This window comes from Homarus americanus, unplaced genomic scaffold (assembly GCF_018991925.1).
Source record: "Homarus americanus isolate GMGI-L3 unplaced genomic scaffold, GMGI_Hamer_2.0 scaffold25013, whole genome shotgun sequence".
NCBI lineage: Eukaryota > Metazoa > Arthropoda > Malacostraca > Decapoda > Nephropidae > Homarus > Homarus americanus.
Genome location: NW_024722158.1, coordinates 5,454,250 through 5,478,812, shown reverse-complemented (window position 1 = coordinate 5,478,812; position 24,563 = coordinate 5,454,250). Strand labels below are relative to the sequence as shown.

At 42.9% G+C, this 24,563-nt stretch overlaps 2 protein-coding genes across 2 annotated transcripts; one reads left to right on the top strand and one right to left on the bottom strand.

The window, feature by feature from the left end:
- Positions 1-4,554: 4,554 nt before the first annotated feature.
- On the bottom strand, positions 4,555-13,298 carry LOC121862208. The gene is made up of 10 exons (XM_042360304.1): positions 12,883-13,298; positions 10,594-10,809; positions 9,837-9,966; positions 8,885-9,038; positions 7,029-8,328; positions 6,659-6,819; positions 6,171-6,272; positions 5,746-5,862; positions 4,908-5,179; positions 4,555-4,675 (listed from the first exon to the last, which is right to left on the bottom strand). Exons 1-10 carry the CDS (start codon positions 12,950-12,952, stop codon positions 4,567-4,569), a joined length of 2,631 nt encoding a protein of 876 aa, XP_042216238.1. The 5' UTR covers positions 12,953-13,298; the 3' UTR covers positions 4,555-4,566.
- A 5,319-nt stretch (positions 13,299-18,617) lies between these two features.
- LOC121862021 (ribosome biogenesis regulatory protein homolog) lies at positions 18,618-24,246 on the top strand. Its single transcript, XM_042359952.1, has 7 exons — positions 18,618-18,817; positions 19,242-19,379; positions 20,116-20,236; positions 21,400-21,636; positions 21,979-22,214; positions 22,473-22,687; positions 24,206-24,246. Exons 1-7 carry the CDS (start codon positions 18,663-18,665, stop codon positions 24,244-24,246), a joined length of 1,143 nt encoding a protein of 380 aa, XP_042215886.1. The 5' UTR covers positions 18,618-18,662.
- The last annotated feature ends 317 nt before the right edge of the window (positions 24,247-24,563 follow it).

The following is a 24,563-nucleotide window of genomic DNA, read 5'->3' as shown; positions in this document are numbered from 1 at the left end:
GTGGGTGGTGGGTGGCAGAGAGTGGTGGGTGGCGGTGATGTTGGGTGGTGGGTGGCAGAGTGTAGCCATCAGAGCCATGTTCGTCCTACACTCACGCTTTATCCTTAAAGCTTAGTGATGCTGGGTGGGGGAGAGAGGGGTGGGGGAGGGTATTGGAGGAGGGAGGGGGGTTTTGGGGGGAGGTGTGGGAAAAGATGTTGGGAAGGATGTGTTCGTTTCCCTATACCTAACCTAACCTAACCTCTTCTAACCTTACACCACCAGCACCACTACCACCACTACTAAGAGAGAGAGAGAGAGAGAGAGAGAGAGAGAGAGAGAGAGAGAGAGAGAGAGAGAGGGGTGAGCTACAACAATGGTTATGTTAATTATGTGTCAGTTTAGTGGAAAGTCATTACCTGTGGCTGTAATTTCCTGTCTACGTCAGTGACAGGCGGCCAGTGACGACAGTGTCCCTTATTACTGAGTGAGGAGAGAGGGGGGTGTGTGTGTGTGTGTGTGTGTGTGAGAGAGAGAGAGGAAGAGAAACAGTGAGAGAGAGAGTGTCAGGTGTCTCTAAGTGTCAGCCCGGGCACCTCCTGACGACGAGGTGGCCGGGTTGACGATGGCGACCCAGGAGAAATCACCTTAAGAGACTATTTAATGATCCGTCAACAACAACAACAATAGCTCTGTCTCGTTTGACTGTCTATCTGTCTGTCTGTTTTGTCTATTTTGTCTGTTATTTTTTCTCTCTCTCTCTCTCTCTCTCTCTCTCTCTCTCTCTCTCTCTCTCTCTCTCTCTCTCTCTCTCTCTCTCTCTCTCTCTCTTCATGTCACTCTTGTCATTCATGAAAGTAATAAAGTTTAGATAGAATAACTTTGCATTTATTCCTTCATTGTCTGCCGAGGATGACCGAGGGAGTGAGGGGGGTGAAGTGACCGAGGTGACCAAGGGGTGGACGAGAGTGGGGAAGTGGCCGAGGAGGAGGTGGCCGAGGTGGCCGAGGGGCTGGGGTGTGAGGCTGGGGTGGCCGAGGGCTGGGTGGCCAGGGGGGCTGGGGTGGCAGGGGGCTGGGGTGGCCGAGGGGGCTGGGGGTGAGGGGGCTGGGGTGTCCGAGGGGCTGGGGGGCCGAGGGGGCTGGGGTGGCCGAGGGGGTAGCCGAGATTATGAAACTTTAGTGTGAGAATTTTTGGCAAGACGTGTGAGAGGTGACGGAGGGAGAGGTGAGGGAGGGAAGTGAGAGGTGAGGGAGAGAGAGTGAGAGGTGAGGGAGAGAGTGAGGAGGTGAGGGAGGGTGGGAGGTGGGGAGGGAGAGTGGAGGAGGTGAGGGAGTGAGGAGGTAGGAGGAGGTGAGGAGGTGAGGAGAGAGTGAGAGGTGAGGAGAGAGGTGGGAGGTGAGGGAGAGTGAGGAGGTGGGAAGGAGGAGTGGGAGGTGAGGAGAGAGTGAGGAGGTGAGGGAGAGAGAGTGTGAGGTGGAGGAGGTGAGAGGTGGGGAGGAGAGAGTGAGGAGGTGAGGAGAGAGAGTGAGAGGTAGGGGAGAGGTGAGGTGAGGGAGAGAGAGTGAGAGGTGAGGGAGAGAGAGTGAGAGGTGAGGGAGGGAAGTGAGAGGTGAGGGAGATAGAGTGAGAGGTGAGGGAGGGTAGGGAGAGAGTGAGAGGTGAGAGAATATGGGAGAGTTAAGAAAAATTGCAGACGATCTACATAAATTTAAGTCAATACTGTCAGCCAATCAAAGGAGCTCAAACCATATTGCGTCATCGGTGACGTCAACGATGACGCTCACCAAGCCAGCCAATGACAGTGCTTCGTATAGCATCAGCAGCTGTGTTATAATAATTAATTCCAAACAAGATTAATCTTTTATGTAATTAGTTCGAATTATTCCAATGATTTATTTAACATTTATTATAAAATGGCGATGAATGTACTGTAGGTTAGGTTAGGTTAGGTTAGGGTAGGTTAGGTCAGGTTGGGTTAGCTTAAGCTAGGTTAGGATAGGATAGCATCAGGGTTGAATAGATAGATAAATAGAGAGAGAGAGAGAGACGGACATACAGACAGAAAGACAACCTAACCTAATGACCTACTTAAGACAGGTAAAGACAGGTGGGTGGACATACCTCACCTTAGACGGTAACTAAGCGTCCCCGTGAATAATTCTGTTACCATAACAACCTCTCTCTCTCTCTCTCTAATAGGGTCTATCTAATAGGCCCAATTTCTAATAGGCCCCAGTTCTAATAGGTCCCAGTTCTAATAGACCCCAGTTCTAATAGGTCCCAGTTCTAATAGGTCCCTTCTAATAGACCCCAGTTCTAATAGGCCCCACTTCTAATAGACCCCAGTTCCTAATGGGTCCCAGTTCTAATAGACCCCAGTTCTAATAGGTCCCAGTTCTAATAGGCCCCAGTTCTAATAGACCCCAGTTCTAATAGGTCCCAGTTCTAATAGACCCCAGTTCTAATGGGTCCCAGTTCATGGACCCAGTTCTAATAGGTCCCAGTTCTAATAGGCCAGTTCTAATAGGTCCCAGTTCTAATAGACCCCAGTTCTAATAGGCTCCAGTTCTAATAGACCCCAGTTCTAATAGGTCCCAGTTCTAATAGACCAGTTCTAATAGGTCCCAGTTCAAATAGACCCCAGTTCTAATAGACCCCAGTTCTAAAGACCCCAGTTCTAATAGGCCCCACTTCTAATAGACCCCAGTTCTAATAGGTCCCAGTTCTAATAGACTCCAGTTCTAATAGGTCCCAGTTCTAATAGACCCCAGTTCTAATAGACCCAGTTCTAAGACCCAGTTCTAATAGACCCCCCTTCTATAGACCCCAGTTCTAATAGGTCCCAGTTCCTAATAGGTCCCAGTTCTAATAGACCCCGTTCTAAAAGACCCCAGTTCTAATAGGCCCCAGAGTTCTAATAGACCCCAGTTCTAATAGGTCCCAGTTCTAATAGGCCCCACTTCTAATAGACCCCAGTTCTAATAGGTCCCAGTTCTAATAGGTCCCAGTTCTAATAGACCCCAGTTCTAAAAGACCCCAGTTCTAATAGGCTGGTTCTAATAGACCCCAGTTCTAATAGGCCCCAGTTCTAATAGGCCCCAGTTCTAATAGACCCCAGTTCTAATAGGCCCCAGTTCTAATAGGCCCCAGTTCTAATAGGCCCCAGTTCTAATAGACCCCAGTTCTCTTATCACCAGTTAGGAGGAAAAATATTGGGGGTGTGGGAGACCTGTTTACCTCTTGTGTTGCCATGGTAACATCTCTCCCCCTCCCTCCCTCCGTCCCACCTGCTCAATACACCATCGTCTCTCCCTCCCTCCACTCCCTCACCTTGTTTTTTCCTCTCCCTCATTATTAGTCGTGGGTTAGTAGTGGTGGTAGTAGGGGTGGTGGTAGTGATGGTAGTAGGGGTGGTGGTACTAGTAGTGGTGGTAGCGGTAGTGGTGGTAGCGGTAGTGGTGGTAGTAGGGGTGGTGGTACTAGTAGTGGTGGTAGCGGTAGTGGTGGTAGCGGTAGTGATGGTAATAGGGGTGGTGGTAGAGGTAGTGGTGGTAGTAGTAGCCTTTTTTTTTTACACTAGGAAATTTGTATTAATACGATACAATAGATCAGAAATACAATAGTTAAAGATCTATTAATACAGTAGGTAATTTATTGAATATTTTATTAATTTATATACAAGTGACTTTTATACCATTTAAGGCATAACTTAACCTAACCTAACCTAAATTAACACAACCTAGCCTAACCTAAATTAACACAACCTAACCTAACCAATGATAACTTCAATATTCTGTCATGTTAGATTAGGTTAAGTTAGGTTACATTAGGTTAGGTTAGGCTTTAGTATATGTCAATTACTTTCACAATAGATAAATACAATGAAATAATTATCCTTTTCATAGTAATTTGTTGAATAATGTTAAGTAAAATAAATAAGTTTCCCCCGTTAACAAACTGATGAGAGAGAATGGGTAAACTTCCATTTTCTGTGTATGTATGTATGTTATGTGCGTGTATGTATGTATGTTATGTGCGTGTGTATATGTATGTATGTATGTTATGTGCGTGTATGTATGTATGTATGTATGTTATGTGCGTGTGTATATGTATGTATGTATGTTATGTGCGTGTATGTATGTATGTATGTACAGTATGTATGTATGTTATATGTATGTATGTATGTACAGTATGTTATGGGCGTGTATGTATGTATGTATGTATGTATTAGTGTGTAAGTCATCCAGTAATTAAAGCACCTGGATCACTATAATCACTATTTATATCTTACATTACACATGAAGGTAATTATTATATCACTAGCGGGCACTGTAGTACATTATATAGCATTTAGGGGTGATAATTGTACTGTTTTATATTACCCATAGTTGTCTTAGTACTTTATTGTTACATTGTACACCTGTGGCTAATACTACTGAAAATACGGTACTCTCTCTCTCTCTCTCTTTACTCTTTATCCACTCCCTCTCTCTTTTTCTTTCTCTCTCTTTTTCTCTCTATTAAGCTCTTTTCATGTCAATTATTATCTCTCTCTCTCTCTCTCTCTCTCTCTCTCTCTCTCTCTCAGGTAAACAACATTAGCCAGAACACGAGATTAAACACGACGAGCACCACAGGAAAGCAATACCTCCTCACACTGTGCATTAGACCATGGGCTGTAGGGACACGGAGCCTGAAATGCACGGGGACATTGTTAGGTTAGGGTAGGGTAGGGGAAGGGGAGGCTGGGGGAGAGGGGTAGGTAGGGGGAGGGGAGGGGAGGGTTAGGTAAGGTATGCTATTTTAAGTCATTTAATTAGATTATTTCAGGGATCATTATCGTTTTTATTATTGTTATTATTATTACATCAAGGTGTATCAAGGTGTATAAGACCCATAATTAACCAGGTAAACTAATACATTACCTGTAGTTGGTGAGGAGGCGAGAGTGACCAGGTTGTGGAGGATTGACGGGAGCTACCTTGATGGTGGCTGGTGTCGGGGTGGCCGGAGGTGTCCCTGGGGGTAGGTTCTCCACCACTATATGCAACACGATGAGGGAGAAGATGAGGGAGATGCAGAAGAAGAAGTACAGGTCGATCATCTTGATGTAGGCCGTGTCGGGGAGGGCGCTGGACACCTGGTTGAAGAGTGTGTATAGCACCAGTAGCGTCGTCAGCGTCATGATGGCTCGTACCTGTGGTGTTGTGGCGCTGAGGTGAGTGTGGTAGGTGGTGGGGAGGTGTGGTAGAGGGTGTGGTAGGTGGTGGGGGAGGTGTGGTAGAGGGTGTGGTAGGTGGTGAGGAGGTATGGTAGGTGGTGGGGGAGGTGTGGTAGAGGGTGTGGTAGGTGGTGAGGAGGGGGAGGAAGAGGGTGTGGTAGGTGGTGAGGAGGTATGGTAGGTGGTGAGGGAGGTGTGGTAGAGGGTGTGGTAGGTGGTGAGGGAGGGAGGAAGAGGGTGAGGGAGTGGTGGTGAGGAGAGAGTTGGGAGGGTGAGGAGCTAGGTGAGGGAGGAAGAGGAGGATAAGGGAGGAGATAGATGAGGGAGAAAGAGGGTAAGGGAGAGTAAGGAACAACGTGAGGGTGAGGTAAGAATGACATAGGTGAGAGAAATAAACAAATCATAACAACAACACAAATCAACCTAACTCAATTCACCCTTACCTAACTACCCTGACCCAAACAACCCTAACGACGCCGCTCATAACACCTCTCTAAGACCTCATTACCTGCCTGAAGGTGGAGGCTGACGGAGTACAGTACCTGCAGGAGATGGAGTTTAACGAAGAGTGTGGAGTAGCCGATACCAAGGAGGAGTGCGGTGGGCAGGAAGATGGTCAGCATCAACAGGGAGTAGCGGCGGGTCAGCTCAAACTTAACCTGGGTATATGAGATTAATTATAACCTAACTTAACTTAAACTAACCTAACCTAACTTAACTTAAACTAACTTAAAACTAACCTAACCTAACTTAACTTAAACTAACTTAAAACTAACCTAACCTAACTTAACTTAAACTAACCTAACCTAACCTAACTTAAACTAACTAACTAACTTAAAACTAACCTAACCTAACCTAACCAGTGGGCAATAAGTGATCAATGAGTGGGATAGCGACAATGACGTGAGGGGGGGTAGTGAGAAGGGCAAGAGTGGTGTACTGAGTGGGGTAAGTGAGTGGGTCTTACCTCCAGTACATCGTTAGCATCAGAGTGGTCTAGACGAGCAGTAAGTGAGCCGACGGTATACTTAGGTAAGTTCCTCAGTCCATTGTACTCCACTGTGGCATTCTGTAATACATGTCACTCGTTACTCATTCGTCACTCAGTCGTTAAATCATTCGTCACTCATTCGTCACTTATTCGTTAATCATTCGTCACTCAGTCGTCACTCTCACACTCGTTACTCACTCATTCGTCACTCAATCGTCACTCTCACATACGTTACTCACTTATTTGTCACTCACACACACACACACACACACACACACACACACACACACACACACACACACACACGTCACGTCTCACAAATGTCAGACATACAGACAGAGATACAGACAAACAGAGAAAGAGAGAGAGAGAGACAAAGACAGACAGACAGACAGAGAGAGAGAGAGAGAAGACAGACAGACAGAGATACAGACAAACAGAGAGAGAGAGAGAGAGAGACTGACCTTGAACGTGACCACCTGGGAGGTAGCAGAGGTCAGCTTGAGGTACACACTACAGGTCTGGGTGTCAAAGGGGTACCTGAACAGCTGGAAGTTACAGGAGAAGCTGGCCGAGTACAACGTCCTCTGTACCAACCTGCCGCTGCTGGCTGGGTACACTGTATCTGTTGGGTTAGGTTAGGTTAGATGGGTTTGGTTAAGTTAATTTGTTTTATATTTAATGGGCCAGAACCACAGTTTACAGAAGTCTAAAGGTGTTTGATTCATCTTTTTATTCCCCTTTAATCCGCTCCTTAATTCACCCCTTAATCCACCCTTTAATCCACCCCTTAATCCACCCTTTAATCCACCCGTCAAGACCCAGGTAACTCACCCATCTTGACGTCGTTAAAGTGTGGTGGGTTGGGGTTGCCGATCCTCAGGACAAACACCGTCTTCTTCAGCTCCTGGAGGCGGCCGTCCTTCACGTTCATGAACTCGGCCTCGGGGATCCACACCTTCTTGACCTCGTCCTTGGACGGCTTGTTCTCGGCGTCAGGTTTAAGGTTCTTGTACTTGAGGTTTCTGTCGGTCCAGTACAAGATGATCTCCAGCTCCACGTAGAGGGCGAGGTTAATGTCGTCCACGTTGGAGAACCTGATGATGTTGACGACGGGGGTGATGGTCAGGGGGTCCTGGAAGGTCACGCCTGGAGGAGGACGGTGGCCATGATAACCCTGGCTGAACTCCAGCAGGCCACAGTTCTCCTCGTCGCTGCCGTCAACACAGTCATTCAGGAGGTTACAGCGGACGTGCCTGGCGACACAGGAGCCGTCAGAACACATGAAGTGTTGTGTGGAGCAGGAGGACAAGCTCAGCTGCACCCTCTCCTCCTCCAGGTACTGGCAGAAGGGGCTCAACACCTCCCAATCGTGGCGCCCCAGAGGGTAGTCAGTCGTCAGTGTCCGCCTCTTGGCCATCATGGCCAGGGTCACGTTGGCCAACACGTCTCTCAGCAGCCATCTGTTAGACTCAGACATGAAGATGGCGTGGCCGTAGTAGCCCCTGAAGAAGAGGTTAGAGTTGACGTAGCCGTCCAGCAAGAACCTGGTATGGTGCTCCTTGTGTTGACACAGCCCCCGCACCTGCAGGTATTTACTCTTGTTCTTGAGACAAGAGAAGCAATACTCATCCTTACAGGCCACGTCTCCCCACTTACTGAGGGACTTCTTCATCACCACACAGTTGGACTTGTGGCCGTCGTTGGGCTCACCGGGAGCCCAGGCGGTGTACGTCAGCGGTGTGTTGGTGATAAACTTGAGCCACGACCCGTCTGACGCGGCGTCTGTGGCTCCTACACGGAGCAATCGGTAACTCTTGCCACTACACTGCTCCAGGAACTGTCTGGTCTCGTTAAACAGACGCTCATTGACCTCGTCGCCCTCAGGGATAAACAACTCGGAGTTAGCGATCCTGCAGAACTCGACGGAGGGTTGAAGGTGCCACTTCTCCGGCACGATGACGAACTCCACCTCCTGCTGGCAGAGGGCGGTAATGGGCCTCACCTCCACCTGGGCGTTGACCACCTCCCAGTCTTGTACGTCAGTCGAGAGAACATTACCCAGGAGGTTGGCGCTGCAGGAGGCCATGGCGGCGATGTTGGCCTCACTCACTATGCTGTCCCACACGTTGATCTGCACGACACTTATTATTATCACTACACTACACTACACTACAGAGGAACACCCACTCTACTGTTACAGCCCTTACTGAATTCATTTTAATAGGACAGGGGCCCACTAACACAGGGACCCCCTAACACAGGGACCACTAACACAGGGACCCACTAACACAGGGACCCACTAACACAGGGACCCACTAACACAAGAACCCACCAACACAGGGGCCCACTAACACAGGGGCCCACTAACACAGGGACGCACTATCACAAGGACCCACAGGGATCCACTAACACAGGGCCCCACTAACACAGGGGCCCACTAACACAGGGGCCCACTAACACAGGGGCCCACTAACACAGGGGCCCACTAACACAGGGACCCACTAACACAAGAACCCACCAACACAGGGGCCCACTAACACAGGGGCCCACTAACACAGGGACGCACTATCACAGGGACCCACAGGGATCCACTAACACAGGGCCCCACTAACACAGGGGCCCACTAACACAGGGGCCCACTAACACAGGGACCCACTATCACAGGGCCCATCTGACCACTCACTGACCTGGGTGATATAGGCGCTAGTAGACTGCATAGCGTCGAGTCCCCCAGCTAAGGCGTCTTGTTCCTGGCCGATATAGACGGTACCGTTCATGGGCAGCGGTCCACCCTCTCCCACCATCTGTCCGTGACCACTGAGGCGACCGTCCACGTACAGTCTGCCACGGACGCATGGTTATAGGTACGTGGAGGACAGTGTAGCTAGGAGTGTCCGTCAGTCAGGCCTAGTATATATATTAATCTAACTTAACCTAACCTAACCTAGGGGTGTGTGTGTGTGTGTGTGTGTGTGTGTGTGTGTGTGTGTGTGTGTGTGTGTGTGTGTGTGTGTGTATGTATGTATTAGCACTTTACTGTCACTATCTATATCTGTCTGCCATTTAAACCCTGATATATACCTCTTAACACCGTCATATGACCCTGACCTTTGACCTAACCATTATATGACCTCTTGCTAACATATACAACAAGAAGGGAATACACACACACACACACACATACACACGATACACACACAGACACAATACACACACACACACACACACACACACACACATACACACGATACACACACAGACACAATATATAGTGTTGACAAAAACAAATGAACATCGACTTGAAAACACCCATTGTTGACCTTATTAATATAGATAATAGAATGATTCGTCAGATGAGAGTGGTAGATGGTGGTGGTAGATGGTGGTGGTAGATGGTGGTGGTAGATGGTGGTGGTAGTGGTGGTGGTAGTGGTGGTGGTAGATGGTGGTGGTAGATGGTGGTGGTAGATGGTGGTGGTAGTGGTGGTGGTAGGAACGTGTTTAATGGTGGTAGTTGTAGTGTTGTTGTTGTTGATGGTGGTGGTGAGAATGTTGATTGAAGGTCCTATAGAAACGTATGAAGGGACAGACAGACAGACAGACAGACAGACAGAAACAGACAGACAGACAGACACTCACCTATACTGCGGGAAGTCGACGTGGTGACAGTGATGGTGCCAGGCTCCCAGGGTGTCGTCGACAGTCAGTGTCATCTTAACTGAAGCTTCCACATCGTTGTAGTATAAGTTCATCGTCTCTTCCCGCTGGTCTGTATACATGGAGATACATACATGGAGATACATACATGGAGATACATACATGGAGATATACATGGGAGATATACACGGAGATACATACATGGAGATACATACATGGAGATATACATGGAAGATATACATGGGAGATATACATGGGAGATATACATGAAGATACATACATGGAGATACATACATGGGAGATATACATGAAGATACATACATGGAGATACATATGAAGATATATACATGGAGATACATACATGGGTGATATACAGGGAGATACACACACGTGGTATACATGCATAGAGATATATATACACACACTATATACATAAACAAACAGAAAGACAGACAAACAGACACAAAAGAGACAGACAGACAGACAGATAGACAGACTAAAACACAGACAGACAAACAGACAGACAAACAGACAGACAGATAGACAGACTAAAACAGACAAACAAATAGACAGATAGACAGACTAAAACAGACAGACAGACAGACAGACAGATAAACAGACTAAAACAGACAGACAGACAGACAAACTAAAACAGACAGACAGAGAGACAGATAAACAGACTAAAACAGACAGACAGACAGACAAACTAAAACAGACAGACAGAGAGACAGAGACTCACAAATCAGTACAGCATTATCAACATCATCAGCTGTAGCGTAGGAGAAGAAGTAAACACCGTCTCGAAACTGCTGTATGTTGAAGCGATAACAGATAGTGAAGGTGGTGAGAGGGGCAGGGTGTTCCTCCTCCGTCAGGTTATAACGCAGGTACACGTCACTCCTTGGTACAGTCCATACGTCTGTTTGTAAGCTGAATACCTTCGTCTCTCTTGTGTCTGGAGGTAGGGTTAGGTTAGGTTAGGTTAGGTTAGGTGAGGATGGGATATAGGAAGGTGTTATTAAAGATGGGGAGGGAATTAGGGTGGTGGAGAGAAGGGGAATGAAAGAGAGAGGAATGGTAGTAGGGATGATGAGAGAGAGAGAGAGAGAGAGAGGCGTTTATATATATGTTTTTTCCCGTGTGTGCGTGTGTAATGGTCTATCCAGCATCAATTTAGAACCTGGATATTAATAGACTTGTCAATTCTGTTTCTGCAGTAATGGTTATATAACAAAAACTATATCACAAAGTTCCACCAGAGTGTACCTATTCCTTCTATATTTCTTTACATATTATAGCACTAAGAGTTATGTTCCGTCTGTCCACCCGTCTATCAGTCTGTCCGTCAAGGGGTTATACACATCATAACTTAACCAGCTAAGTTTTTACCTAATTACATATTACAATTACATAAATAACAACAGGATCTCACTAATTGCTCAACCAACAACACGTGATATTAATGGTAGGAGTTAATGTCGTATTGCACTTTTGTTATACCACAGCGGAGGGGCATTTAATCACCTGTACCTGCCAATACCTGTCCTGATGAATGTTGGTTCTTGTAGGTGTGTGTGTGTGTGTGTGTGTGTGTGTGTGTGTGTGTGTGTGTGTGTGTGTGTGTGTGTGTGTGCGTGTGTGTGCGTGTGTGTGTGTGTGTGTGTGTGTGTGTTAAGGCCTAGTGGAGTGTTACTTAACCAGGTACTTATAAAGGTAATATTTATTGATCTATACTTATATGGATATTTCAATAAGTATACGATGGTACTGTTATGTAAAGTACTTATACTGAATTACTTATACACTTATAATAGTACTAGTACTTTCTGACTTATACGACTGCTGTGATGGTCTTATGTAAAGCACTTAACTCACTTACAATGGTTTGTCTGGAGTGAGGTACTTATAGTAAGCCACTTATAATGAATTACTTATGAGTTAATCTGTCCAGTAGTATTGTTCAGGTGATGTGGTGTTATTCTTGTTATTGTTCTTCATTGTTATTGTTTTTGTTGTTGTTATTGTTATATTTTGTTGTTGTTAATGTTCTTCAGTAGTTCTGTTGTTCTTTGTTATATACCACACACACACACACACACACACACACACACGCACACACACACACACACACACACACACACACACACACACACACACACACACATACTGGTCAACAACAGGTGAGTTAAATTGATATACAATGATTAATTAAGGGTCACATAACCCAATTAATACACTAAGTACAGGTGTGTCTAGATTACCTGTTGTTTACATCTTTGGATATTGATTTTCTTGGTGGCCAGGTAATGTGTGTGTACCAGAGAGAGAGAGAGAGAGAGAGAGAGAGAGAGAGAGAGGAAGGAGGAGTGAGAGAGAGATTAACAGGGAGATAGAGTGAGAAAGAAAGAGAGAGATAGAGAGGCAGAATAACAGAGAGAGAGAGAAATAGAGACAGAATAACACAGAGAGAAGACAGAGAGACAGAGACAAACAGAATAACAGAGAGATAGAGAGAGATAATCTTTCAATAATCTAATCAATAGCACCTTTGACCCCAAGTAAACAAACAATTAAAAATCTCTTAATATCAGGTACAACTATGAACAGTCTCTCTGTTTAACTCCCAGAGGTCTCTTTCTCCAGTTATAGGTCGTACTTGAGGAGTTAGAGTCGTCCTTAAGGGGTTAGGGTCGTATTCGAGGGGTTAGGGTGGTACTTAAGAAGTTAGGGTCGTATTGAAGGGATTAGGGTCGTACTTGAGGGATTGGGGTCGTATTGAAGGGGTTAGGGTCGTATTGAAGGGGTTAGGGTCGTATTGAAGGGGTTAGGGTCGTACTTCAGAGGTTAGAGGTCGTATTCGAGGGGTTTGATGCTGTACTCAAGGGGTTAAGGTCATACTGAAGGGGTTAGGATCGTACTCAAGGGATTAGGATCGTACTCAGGGTATTAGGGTCGTACTCAAGGGGTTAAGGTCGTACTCATGGTGACATTAGTTCACACAAGTAGTCACAAAGGAACATTTACTTACCGTCAGCCAAACACGTGTCTAGTAACACCTGCATCAGCATCAACACCTGCAACAACACACCTGTTGTCATCTTCCACACCTGCTGAGGTTGAATTACTGCTGTCTCCTCTTCAGACACACACCTGTTCTGATCATACACCTGTTTCTACACACCTGTTGATGAGTCACTGGGAAGTCTTTCTCTACACACCTGCTGGGTCACAACACCTCCTCCACGCACCTGTTAGAGTTACAAGGGTATAGTTTTCACGCCACACACCTGCTCTCCACACCTGTTAATCAGTCCACACCTGCTAGGAGAGGTCCCCCCGACTTTTCCAATCCCACACCTGCCTCTCCACACCTGTTTAAGACGTCAAGAACCTCTCCTACTACACATGTGTCCTTCCATAATTAAAGGGTGTGTGTGTGTGTGTGTGTGTGTGTGAATTAGGATGGTGGTTATTGTGGTATGGTAGTTGTGGTATAGTGGTGGTAGTAGTAGTAGTGTAGTAATGATGATGGTAACTGGTTGTATGGTAGAGTGGTGCGAAGGAGAGTCGTGTGTGGTAATAGTGTGGTTGGGAGGGAGGTGTGCTATGGTGTGGTAGGGAGGGAGGTGTGGTATGGTGTGGTAGGGAGGTGTGGTATGGTGTGGTAGGTAGGGAGGTGTGGTGAGGTAGTAGTACGGTAGAGTTGTAAGGGAGGGAGGGAGTTGTGGTAGTATTGTGGTAGGGAGGTGTGATAGAGGTGTGGTTTGGTGTGGTAGAGGTGTGGTAGAGGTGTGGCACCTGTCGAAGCCACACAGCTAATGATTCACCTTTACCTCCGTGACTACCACTTACCTGTCCTTCCCCCTCACCCCTCCCTCTCACCACCCTTCACCCTTTCCCCTCACCCCCTTCATCTCCTCCTCCTCTTCCCCATCCTCTTCTTTCTGACCTCTTCTCCCTTCCTCCTCCTCTCTTTGCTTCTCTCTCCCCTCCTCCTCAAATTTGCTAAGTTAGACTGTGTTAGGTTAGGCTAGATTAGGTTAGGTTTGTGTGAGGTAAGGTTAGATTAGGTTAGGATAGATTAGTGTTAGATTAGGTTAGGTTAAATTAGGTTAATCAGGTATATAAGAAATTTGAATGTCTAATCTTCAGGCGATTAAAATTAATTAATTATAAATAAACTAATGACACATACGGACCAACACACATACAAACTTTCTAACTTTACTTATCACACTTGTCAGCACTAAAGACAAAGCAAACTAAAGGTAACACACTAGACACTCAGCTGGGCGGCTCTCTAGTGTCTTCCTGGAATATTGGTCCATTATATAAACATAACAGTCCTAAGCCAATGAGAAGCGAGATTTTTTTCACATTTATATTTAATGGTATGCAGCTGTGGTGTTGTATTGAATTTGTGTATTTACGATTACTTTGTGCATTATGTGTAAGGTGTGTGTATTTGTGTGCGTGTAATGGACTGGCCATGTTCCTCGCACCTAATGAATAGTAAACGTAACGGTGGCGGGCAACTCAAAAGGTATAAGGATAGTCTTAAGACAAACCTGAAGAAGTGCCAAATGACCCCCTCACCTGGGAAACGATTACTCCACACCGTAGCGCTTGGAGGAGCACCACACGAGAAGGTGTCAATACTTTCGAGTTAGCCCGACTGCAAACCGAGACAGACAAGTGCCAACGCCGGAAAGACGCTGCCACCGCCCCTCCCGCACTGGTAGCAGCCCATCACATGTGCAACATCTGTGAACAACTCTGCTGGTTCCGTATCAGCCTCTTTATTCATCTCAACACTCACCAATGAAGGTGATATCCCTAATAACTAGTATCATTGTATCATAGCTGGATGATCGTCATACTCGATTCCGGGTGACAGCAAAGTAGTAGTAATATTGTGTATGTGTCTGTGATTGGTCTCAGCTATGCCACTATTGTTGTTGTTATTGTTGTTCACCTTCTACAGACAGAGAGAGAGAACTTGTTTTGGGGATTACTGGCCGTTTCGCCTTTAGGCTATTTCGGCCGGTGAGAGAGAGAGAGAGAGAGAGAGGATTGTTTATATCGTCGAAAAAAACATAAATTCCCTGAAATCATATGACACATTCAGGTGTAGTAGTTCTTCACCTTATACACGGTAGCTCCTTTGTAAACAGTACGGCTACTATAAAAATCTATAAGTACCGGGAAAGTCAGGTCTTGAGAAAACAAATGGTCAATAGGTGTACAGATCGTGTAAAAAAAACCCACTCCATAAGGCCCTATTTCTTGTAGATTCTTGGAAAATATATAAACACCTAAATAATTATATTTCCTTAGTAAACACGTCGACCACAATAAAAAACTATAAGTACCAAAAAGGTCAGGGTTGAGAAAACAAATGAGCATCAGAATAACACTGGCTGAAGAAGGAATCGTTATCATAAACACATCAAAGAACTCATATATTTCCCACAAAATCCAGCTAATATTTATACCAATAATCAAGGCAATAACCATAATATTTCAACAGGTAATATATAAACGACAGAAGATTTGAAAACACAAGCAAATGAACATTAAAATAACTGAAATTAAAAACACATTAACTGGTACGAAATGCCACGAAGCCAAGCCAGTGTTTATATCAGTCAGAGAGTTAATGACCCTAACATCTGTGCCCATTACTCGTGCTTAATGGAGAGTGGAGGATAAATGGTAGGCGTTAGGGCACTGGCAGGTGATCGATGGCTGTAGGTAAATAGCTTATATACAATAGGTCGTTGGGGGGGGGGGGAAGTAGTTTTTTCTGAAGATCAACACGAGACGCCATGTTTGTTTGAGTGTGTGTGTGTGTCTTTCTATCTTTCTTTCTCTCTCCTGAAACGAAGGTAGAAACACAAAATGAGAATAAAAGGCTTAATTACATTGAACTTGTACTAATAGAGGTAGTGATCATGTGCAGTACACGTAATGATCATGTATAGTACAAGTAGTAGGCATGTATATTATGTTAAATTTATCTGAAGGAACAAGTACTCGTGCAGGTATTGATCACGTACAGTACATGTAATGGGCATGTACAGTACAGGTAATAATCAAGTATTCGTGGGGTACGTGCAACGTGAAGTAACAAGCGTGACACTCAACACGGTCATTAACTATCTATGTTACTTCAAACAAACCAAGGGGGGGGGGGTCCTGGCGGGGCGGACAACCCCCTTTTCATCAGGAAATTCCAATACTTTTTCTTTAATGCAGTATTGTACCCAGGCGTTTTTGTATAGTAAAAAGTAATTACTATTGACCTCAGAATATATCCGGCTTCAAAATGGCCTCAAAATGCCCATGATATTGGTGAGTTTAAAAAAGAATTCTGTTGCTTGGGCGAGGGTACAGCGCCCCCTCCCAAAAAATATTGATAATAATTGGGTGGAGGCTCGTTGTATACCATGTTATCTCACCCACACCTTCTTGGAGCCACCCCCCTCTTCCTGGATCCGCCCTACCCAGAGTTTATGAACCTGGTAGGTTCACATTTGTGCATGTTAGTGTTTACTGTGGCAAGATTATTTTGCTGGCAACTGTTTGTTTACTCAGTTTGTGACCACTAACCTAGCCAAAACCCCAACTGTAAAACCCAACTGTAACCTAATCTAACCCTAAACTAACCTAACTGATTTAATAATGTCTTGCCCACGTGAGGGAGTTTTTTACATGTTGCATTAGACCTGGTACATAATTTAAACACCAACATTAGATTCTTGTTATACTGTACAGGGTAAAGCACTTGTTGGTGTAGGCACGAGGTAGGTGATATAGCTTTGTATGAGGCAATAAAGAGGAGAGAGAGAGAGAGAGAGAGAGAGAGAGAGAGAGAGAGAGAGAGAGAGAGAGAGAAACGCGAGAAGAGAGAGTCAAAAAGAGAGACAGGCAGAGACAGACAGACAGACAAACAGACAGAAAAGACAGACAGATAGAGAAAACAGACAGAAAAGACAGACAGATAGAGAAAACAGACAGACAGACAGACAGAGAAGACAGACAAACAGACAGACATAAGAATATAACACCAAGACCTTCACTAATAATACTCAAGATGGACAACTCAGGTACACAAACACCTCGACCCACCAGTTCATATCCCTCGATGTTCACCTGTTCAATATTCACCTTTAGGAGGGTGTTCACTCTCGACCCACCAGTTCATATCCCTCAATGTTCACCTGTTCAGTATTCACCTTTAGGAGGGTGTTCACTTGTGGACGTGTGATGGCTTACTGTATGTTCTTCGTTAACGTTATACTGTATTACTGTGCTTCAACAACTAACGTCCTTAAACGGCAGGTATGATTAGACAGCAGGTATGATTAGACAGCAGGTATGATTAAGCAGCAGGTATGATTAGATAGCAGGTATGATTAGACAGCAGGTATGATTAGACAGCAGGTATGATTAGACAGCAGGTATGATTAGACAGCAGGTATGATTAGACAGTAGGTATGATTAGACAGCAGGCATGATTAGACAGTAGGTATGATTAGACAGTAGGTATGATTAGACAGCAGGTATGATTAGACAGCAGGTATGATTAGACAGCAGGTATGATTAGACAGCAGGTATGATTAGACAGCAGGTATGATTAGACAACAGGTATGATTAGACAGCAGGTATGATTCCTTCAATATTATTGATGATCATGCACATACCTGTCGTAGCGTGATGCCTTTTATCATACACACGCACACGCAAACACGCACTCACAAGAATGTTTTAAATGGGCACTGTTCATACGGCCCTCACCTATTATTTATTGCTAATTGATATTTGTTCAGGTGTGGTATGTTATGGTGGACAGGTGTCACTGGGTGTGTGTGTTAACCCCTTCACTACGATTTTATTCAGCAGAGAAGGGACCCGGATTAGTCAACAACAACAATAACAACAAGGATATCGCTTCCTTTCCGATGAAATCTTTCGAAAACCTAACTTAACCTAACCTAACCTAACCTAACTTAACCTAACCTAACCTAACCTAACTTAACCTAACCTAACCCATATCGTGAGTGGCTGAGGTATTTACTCATTCCCAGTTACAACGGACCCACAAGACGTTATCTTTTTTGGTTCACTATACGCAAGGCGCTTAAATATTTATTTCCATTTTCTGCGAGAAGTTTTTCCTTTGGTTAAGGAACAGTAAGGAATAGTCATGCTAACTTCCAGATACTAAAACATACTTACAGATACTTATAGATACTTATAGACACATATATACTGGGTCTACAAGTAAATATAGTTAAAATTTGATCGAAATTTTAATATTCTTAATTTTGAATCAACTCACAATTGATTTAATGTTGAAGTTAATAAAATTTGTCGGCTGAGAGATAGAAATAGTAAAATAATGTTCCTAATATATAATAAACTCGACCTTAAGATATATTAATTGTAATAAATTATCCAGTTAACCATTCGTTTTCGTGACGTCATGAAGCATAAATCTACAATCCAGATTCATCTCACGAACTGCTAGACCAGCAAGATGGCCAACATCAACATATTTACCGCGAACATTAACTGTAATTATTATATATTTTTTTACTTGATGACTCTAACTTAATATAACAAAATCAAAACTAATATAAAATAATTAGTATTTTATATAACAATTATCAAAGTTTTTATTAGTTAAATTTATTATCATTGTTTGTTTAATTAATGATGTTTAGGAAGGTGATCGTGGTAGTATGTCAACATAGGCTGGTTCACGTGTTGTACTGTTGTTTACTAGAAGACCTAAAAGCCATCATGGGGGACGATACAGCCACGGAGGTTCAGGAAATTATCACCAAAGCCAACGAAGAACTCAAGTCTATCGAGGTTCATAAGGAAATACAACTTGAATGTGACTTGGGCAACTTATTGGTGACAGATAAGAACACAGTAAATGAAAACTTATTGAGGTGAGTTGATCCCCATGTCTGAGGTAACACACTGCATTAGTGTGAACGACGAAAATTTTTACAAACAGTTTAAATCCTCCATCTGTTTTGATATACCTGGTCAATCATTTAGTTTCAATTGAATCATGAGGTGAAATAAGTTGTAGTTAGTGAGATCTGAAAATTGTTTTATTGGGAGGTCATTTTCAGCAATTTTTCTGTCAGGAAGCAGTTGTAATTAATTTTATAGCTTACAGGACATTTTTATTTATTTTATACTGTACCAGTTATTTTAATATTATACCAGGATATTTTTATTTGATGCCAGGATATTTTTATTTAATGGCCAGGATATTTTTATTTAATGCCAGGATATTTTTTATTTATTTTACACCAGAATTGATTTATTTACCTATTTTTCTTATTTTTTACTTGTTTCCTACAGAGACGAAAATGAGTGTGATGCGTACCTGCGTGGTGTGGCCCGTGATAGTATACAGGCTCTACTAACAAAAGTGTGGGACTTAACAACTCAGCAGATTGACAACGCCCTCTATGTCACGCTACCCAAACCTACCACCAGGTCACCAGCCAATAGTCTTGTTGTATTTCATGTTTATATTTGGCACACATTGTTCGCACTTTGTAATACAACTGAGAGACTGAAAATACTAGGGATATAATGTTTTATATATATATAATACCGCACAGCTAGACCTCTATTTAACGGATTATATGCAGAGAGAAATAATCCCTTATATGGAGGTTTCACTGTATTTCATTTTTTGGCCACCTAACCCCTTTAATACAAGGACGTCACTTTTAATATTTTAATTAGTTAATGCCAAACAATTTTACTCCGCTGAGATGGGAGCCCATGCAAAAGGGGTTAAAAGAATAGCATTGGATTGATGGATTTGTTCAGATATGTACACATACTGGATTTTGGTTACCATATTCTTTCTGGATTTTAATATGGTAATTTTAGAATTTTTTAGCTAAGAATGTTGCCAGATCATGTGTATTGTTCAGGTCACTACACATTTTAACCTTTACTTATCAAAGGTTTAATTTATCACTCAGCCAAACTAAGGGCTGAGAGTACAGGGGTGTGATTCTTCATTGTGTTAGAGTTTTGTGCCCTGACAATATTTAAAAAAAAAAAGATTAAAATTTACATATACTAGATTGTTTGTGGTAGAGAGATGCCTTCTGATATAAATAAAGCTTGGTGTTATTCATGTAGAGGTGTATGTACTGTACTGTTATATGTGTATTGTACTGTTCTGTATATAACTGACTTTATTTTATTCCGGCAGATTACCCAGAGAAAAACCCGCACCAAAGGGTAGACAAATAACAAAATGGGAACAGTACGCCCGAGATAAAGGTATACAGCGCAGGAAGAAGGACAAGAAAATGTGGGATGATGTTCTTAAGGTACTGTACTCTCTCTCTCTCACACACATCTCTTGGAGGGGGCTGCTGGATGAACTGTCCCTATATACATCCTGTCTTATCCACCTCTCCTTCTACATTATTTCTCTCCATAATGTGTAGTTCTACTTTATAATCCTACATTATATTCTGTGAGTGGTTGTACAGTAGGTAGTAGGCAGCTACCAAACAGGGAGGTACTACCGCCTGGGAAGATATTGGAAGTATAATGTGTTGCCTAATGGTAGACCCTGCTGCTATATGGCATTGCAAAAATTGTGACCAAGTCCCAGGTTGCTGATCTGACTCTCTGCCTCATTTACACACAATTATGGGGGTCTCAATTGTTTCTCTTGCTATTGACAACACAACATACATATATCGTTTCTCACTAATGATCTTTTTTTTAAATTTCTTTATGGTTCCCTATTATTATTATTATTGCAGTGTTTTCATTATTATTATTGTTATCATTATTATTTTATTTTTATTTTTGTATTTTTTTATTAAAATTTTACTTATCTGAATTATTATTATTATTATTATTATTATTATTATTATTATTATTATTATTATTATTATTATTGTTATTACGTTTTCGCCCCCCGGGCCCTGATGTGGGTCGATGACCTGTGTCCGGGTGGGCTAATACCCGTAAAAAAAATAATAAAAGTCTCGTTCAAGATTCTTCGAACACTGCGGGAGACAGCTGGCAACTCAAAGCCGTTTGTTTACTATAGTACGTAGTAAAAATTATGAAGAAATGTAAAAGTGATCGGTGATTGGTTACTTCGTTCCCCGTTGCTTAATTTAATGGTTGGGTTTTGTTGTTTCGTATTATATTATACTGCGTACTATAGTAAACAAACTGCCTTGAGTTGCCAGCTGTCTACAGCAGTGTTCGAAGAATCTTGAACGAGACTGTACCTTAGAGATGGAATATTTCTTGCCATATCTACCTAACATCTTCACAATGGGGACACCAGCTTTAATGTTTCTTAACACTAACTCCTGATGATTTTATTCAACACAGATGGGACCTCCATACACGTGGGGTTAATATTCAGGTGAAATAATCTAGGGAGGGAAATCTAGGTGATCTAAGTGGTAATGTTCTCCACAGAGTCATTGGAAGTTTGTTAATGTTTTATGTTTTACCCCGACAGCGATGGGTACCCAGGTATGGCTATCGTAAAATACAAGCGGAGAAGGAGAAGAACTGGGTGAAGGAAGTGCCCGATCACGGAGACCCATTCGAGGACCAGTTTGCCAAGGTCGCGGAGATGAAGAAGGAAAATATCGCCAAGAACGAATTCCAGCGATTGAGAAACATTGCCAAGAGTCAGAAGGTGAAGGTTCCCAACGTGGGCGTCACCGGTAACGAATACGCCTCAACCAAAGACGTAAGTTGGGTTGTCATTAGGTTGTTTTGTGAGTAGGGTTGTTATTAGGTTTTGCAAGTGTGGTTGTTATAATGTGAGAGCTGGGGAGAGGGAGTGAGTGGGTTTTGATGAATGGGAAGATAGGTAACTGTTATAAATAGGTAAAGCATTTTAATTAAGGAAGAGAAAATGTTATGAGATGGTGAAATTAAAGAAAGAGAAAGTTGATGACTGTTGTAGATCTCAGTTATTGTGTGTGTGTGTGTGTTACTAAGAATTGATGGTGTTCACTTCACCCTAACTCCTGTACATGCATTAGGTTTGAAAAGTCACATTTATTCACATTTCCACAAAATATTTCAGCTTGGGTTAGCCATGCACTATGCACGACACGCAACAGCTTCCATGGGCAAGTTCCAACCAAATCTTCCCGACGAGAAGAAGACTAAAGGTTTGGGTAAGAAGCGTAAACAGGAACAGACGACGGGTGACGGACAGGCCGAGAAGAAACGCTACATGGAGGTCCTCGACAAAATGGAGAAGCCGGACCTGAATCTTGAAGGTGCCATCCACAAACAGATCAGCGCTGAAAACGTCGAGTAAGTATTTATATTTATCTTTATCTATTACTGTATTATTTTTATGCCCCTCCCTTAGTATATAGATGGAGGGGGGGGGGGTATTATGTCTCTCCTCTACATCTGTTTGTCCATCCATGTAATGTTTCTCACCACCCACCAACTTGAGAAAAGGTCGATGGATTGAAATTAGATACGTTATACGGCTTCCTGTTCTGAATATAGAGGTTGCAAGTAGTATATATGGCCAGACATTAACCGTGACTTTAATCCTCTCAGAATGGACCTCATGCGTAAGGGCGGCAAGAAGTTCCGCAGAAGGTCGAAGATGGGCGGCCGACACAGAACCAAGTCAGACCACAGAGGTGTTAAGTTAGGCAAAGGCATGATGAACCCTAAGCTAAAGAAGAAGGGAGGTGGTGGTGGTGGTGCTGCTGCTGCTAAGGCTGGTGGTGGTGGTAAGGGTAAGGCTGGTGGGCTGGGAGGAGGGAGAGGTAAAGCTGGTGGTGGTGGTGGTCAAGGAAGAGGTAAAGCTGGTGGTGGTGGTCAAGGAAGAGGTAAAGCTGGTGGTGGTGGTGGTCAAGGGAGAAGTAAAGCTGGGGGTAAAGGGAGGAAGAAGTGAGGAACACAAGATAAAGCTAAAATGATGTAAAGCTCAAGATCTGAGAAGACACGAAAAGATTACATCAACCCACCTACCCAAAAAAAAATTACATCAATCACCAATTTTATAACATTACAGTAGATGCTTCTTGTGGTTGACCCTATACACACTAAGTACAATAGTATGTGAGAGATAGTTATTGATATATTAGTTCTTATATGTATACAACCAGTGATGCATCTTTATGTCCTGTCACCAGATGATGTTATGAAAATAAATGAATAATGAGTGAATTGCTTTTTTTATTTTACCTATTGAGTGTATGAGTGAATAATAGGTGTAGTTGTGTCTGTATTAGTATTTCTTTGATGTATATAACATTGTATCACTGCCATATCTTTTTCTTTATTTATTTTGTGTTTCTTTGACCCATAAAATTGAGAAGTGTAAAAATAATAGAAGTCTTAGGAAGTATACTGTAATATGGTCTTAGGAACAGAATTGGTATATGTTTCATGGTTGCTAAGTGGTTCATGAGAGTTAATGAAGGATAGAAAATAAAAAGAAATTGTATGTTCTTCCTCATGGCCACTAGAGGTATCGTAGGAGAAAATTGCACATGATTATAAGAAATAATGAGAGAACTGTACTGTATTTTCATGTTGAGACGGTCACTAGTACTAGATTCTATTTATATCTGGACTAAGTTCATGAGTCAAATATCATCATTTATTTAGTAATGGGAAGAAAATATTAATAAACGTATTTAGCCTGGAGACGTAACTAAACTGATCTGAGTCTTTGTACTGTATGTTTGTTGTGTTAATGATTCACAGTACAGAAACCATGAACACCAGATCATCTTAACACATTTTACCTAAATTTTACCTTGTGGCCGTCTGTAGTGTAGTAGAAGTTCCTAAAATCATCATCAATAATGTTTAATGATCATTTTCCACACTTGCATAGGTTAGCCACGATTACCTGATGGTAGCTGTTGGGTTAAACCAGAATGGGACATCGCTACCACAAACTTAGGTACTGTTGTGCTGGCCAGATATTGTAGCAAGGATTAGGGATCAGGCACAACACTAGTGACCCAACTGCTAGCAGGCACGTTGAAGGAAAGTTATATGACTGGATGACCTTCCTAACACCAACTCACAGGATGGTAAGTCAAAGTTACTTGTATCTATTATTCAGTTGTAGTTAATGATTATGTAAAAGAGTAACATCAAAATAACATTGGAACTATCTAAGCACCAGATCAATTTAACTTAGATAATCTTTTAGGGGATAGATTCTTCACTTTAATTTTGTCAACTAACAGGGCCAAATGAATATACTCTAGTTAAGTAGGAGTTTTATTGTTATATGGCTGCTATTATATGAAATATATTTGTTTTAGGTGAAGTCAAACATTTAGATGCACTCCACATCATCAGTTAAGAGGGATCACCTGAAGATTAGCCCCCGCAGCTTATTTCACCTTAGGATTGAACACCTTAACGATATCTGGGATTCTGGGAGGATTAGATTCTGTTAAAATTAAGGTTATTAGTCTTAAGGTAAAATGGGCTGGGTGGCTAATCTTCATGTGATCCCTCTTAACTGATGATGTGGAGTGCATGCCATTGCAAGAACGCTCATGAATAAACGCCCAGTAGGTTATAGATAAATTTTTAATCATACCTAGATAATATTCTGTAATGACATGATTAATACTTGACTTATTTTGTACAGGAAAGCTGAACATATGTATGCAT

Excerpts from the sequence above, each read along its gene's own strand:
- LOC121862021 (XM_042359952.1), top strand. The coding sequence starts at position 18,663 with ATGGGGGACGATACAGCCACGGAGGTTCAGGAAATTATCACCAAAGCC. Across the intron at positions 20,237-21,399 it reads TGTGGGATGATGTTCTTAAG|CGATGGGTACCCAGGTATGG; the intron begins GTACTGTACTCT and ends TTACCCCGACAG. Across the intron at positions 22,688-24,205 it reads TGGGCTGGGAGGAGGGAGAG|GTGAAGTCAAACATTTAGAT; the intron begins GTAAAGCTGGTG and ends TATTTGTTTTAG.
- LOC121862208 (XM_042360304.1), bottom strand. The coding sequence starts at position 12,952 with ATGACAACAGGTGTGTTGTTGCAGGTGTTGATGCTGATGCAGGTGTTA. Across the intron at positions 9,039-9,836 it reads GTCGACTTCCCGCAGTATAG|ACTGTACGTGGACGGTCGCC; the intron begins GTGAGTGTCTGT and ends CGTCCGTGGCAG. Across the intron at positions 5,863-6,170 it reads ATGCTAACGATGTACTGGAG|GTTAAGTTTGAGCTGACCCG; the intron begins GTAAGACCCACT and ends TCATATACCCAG.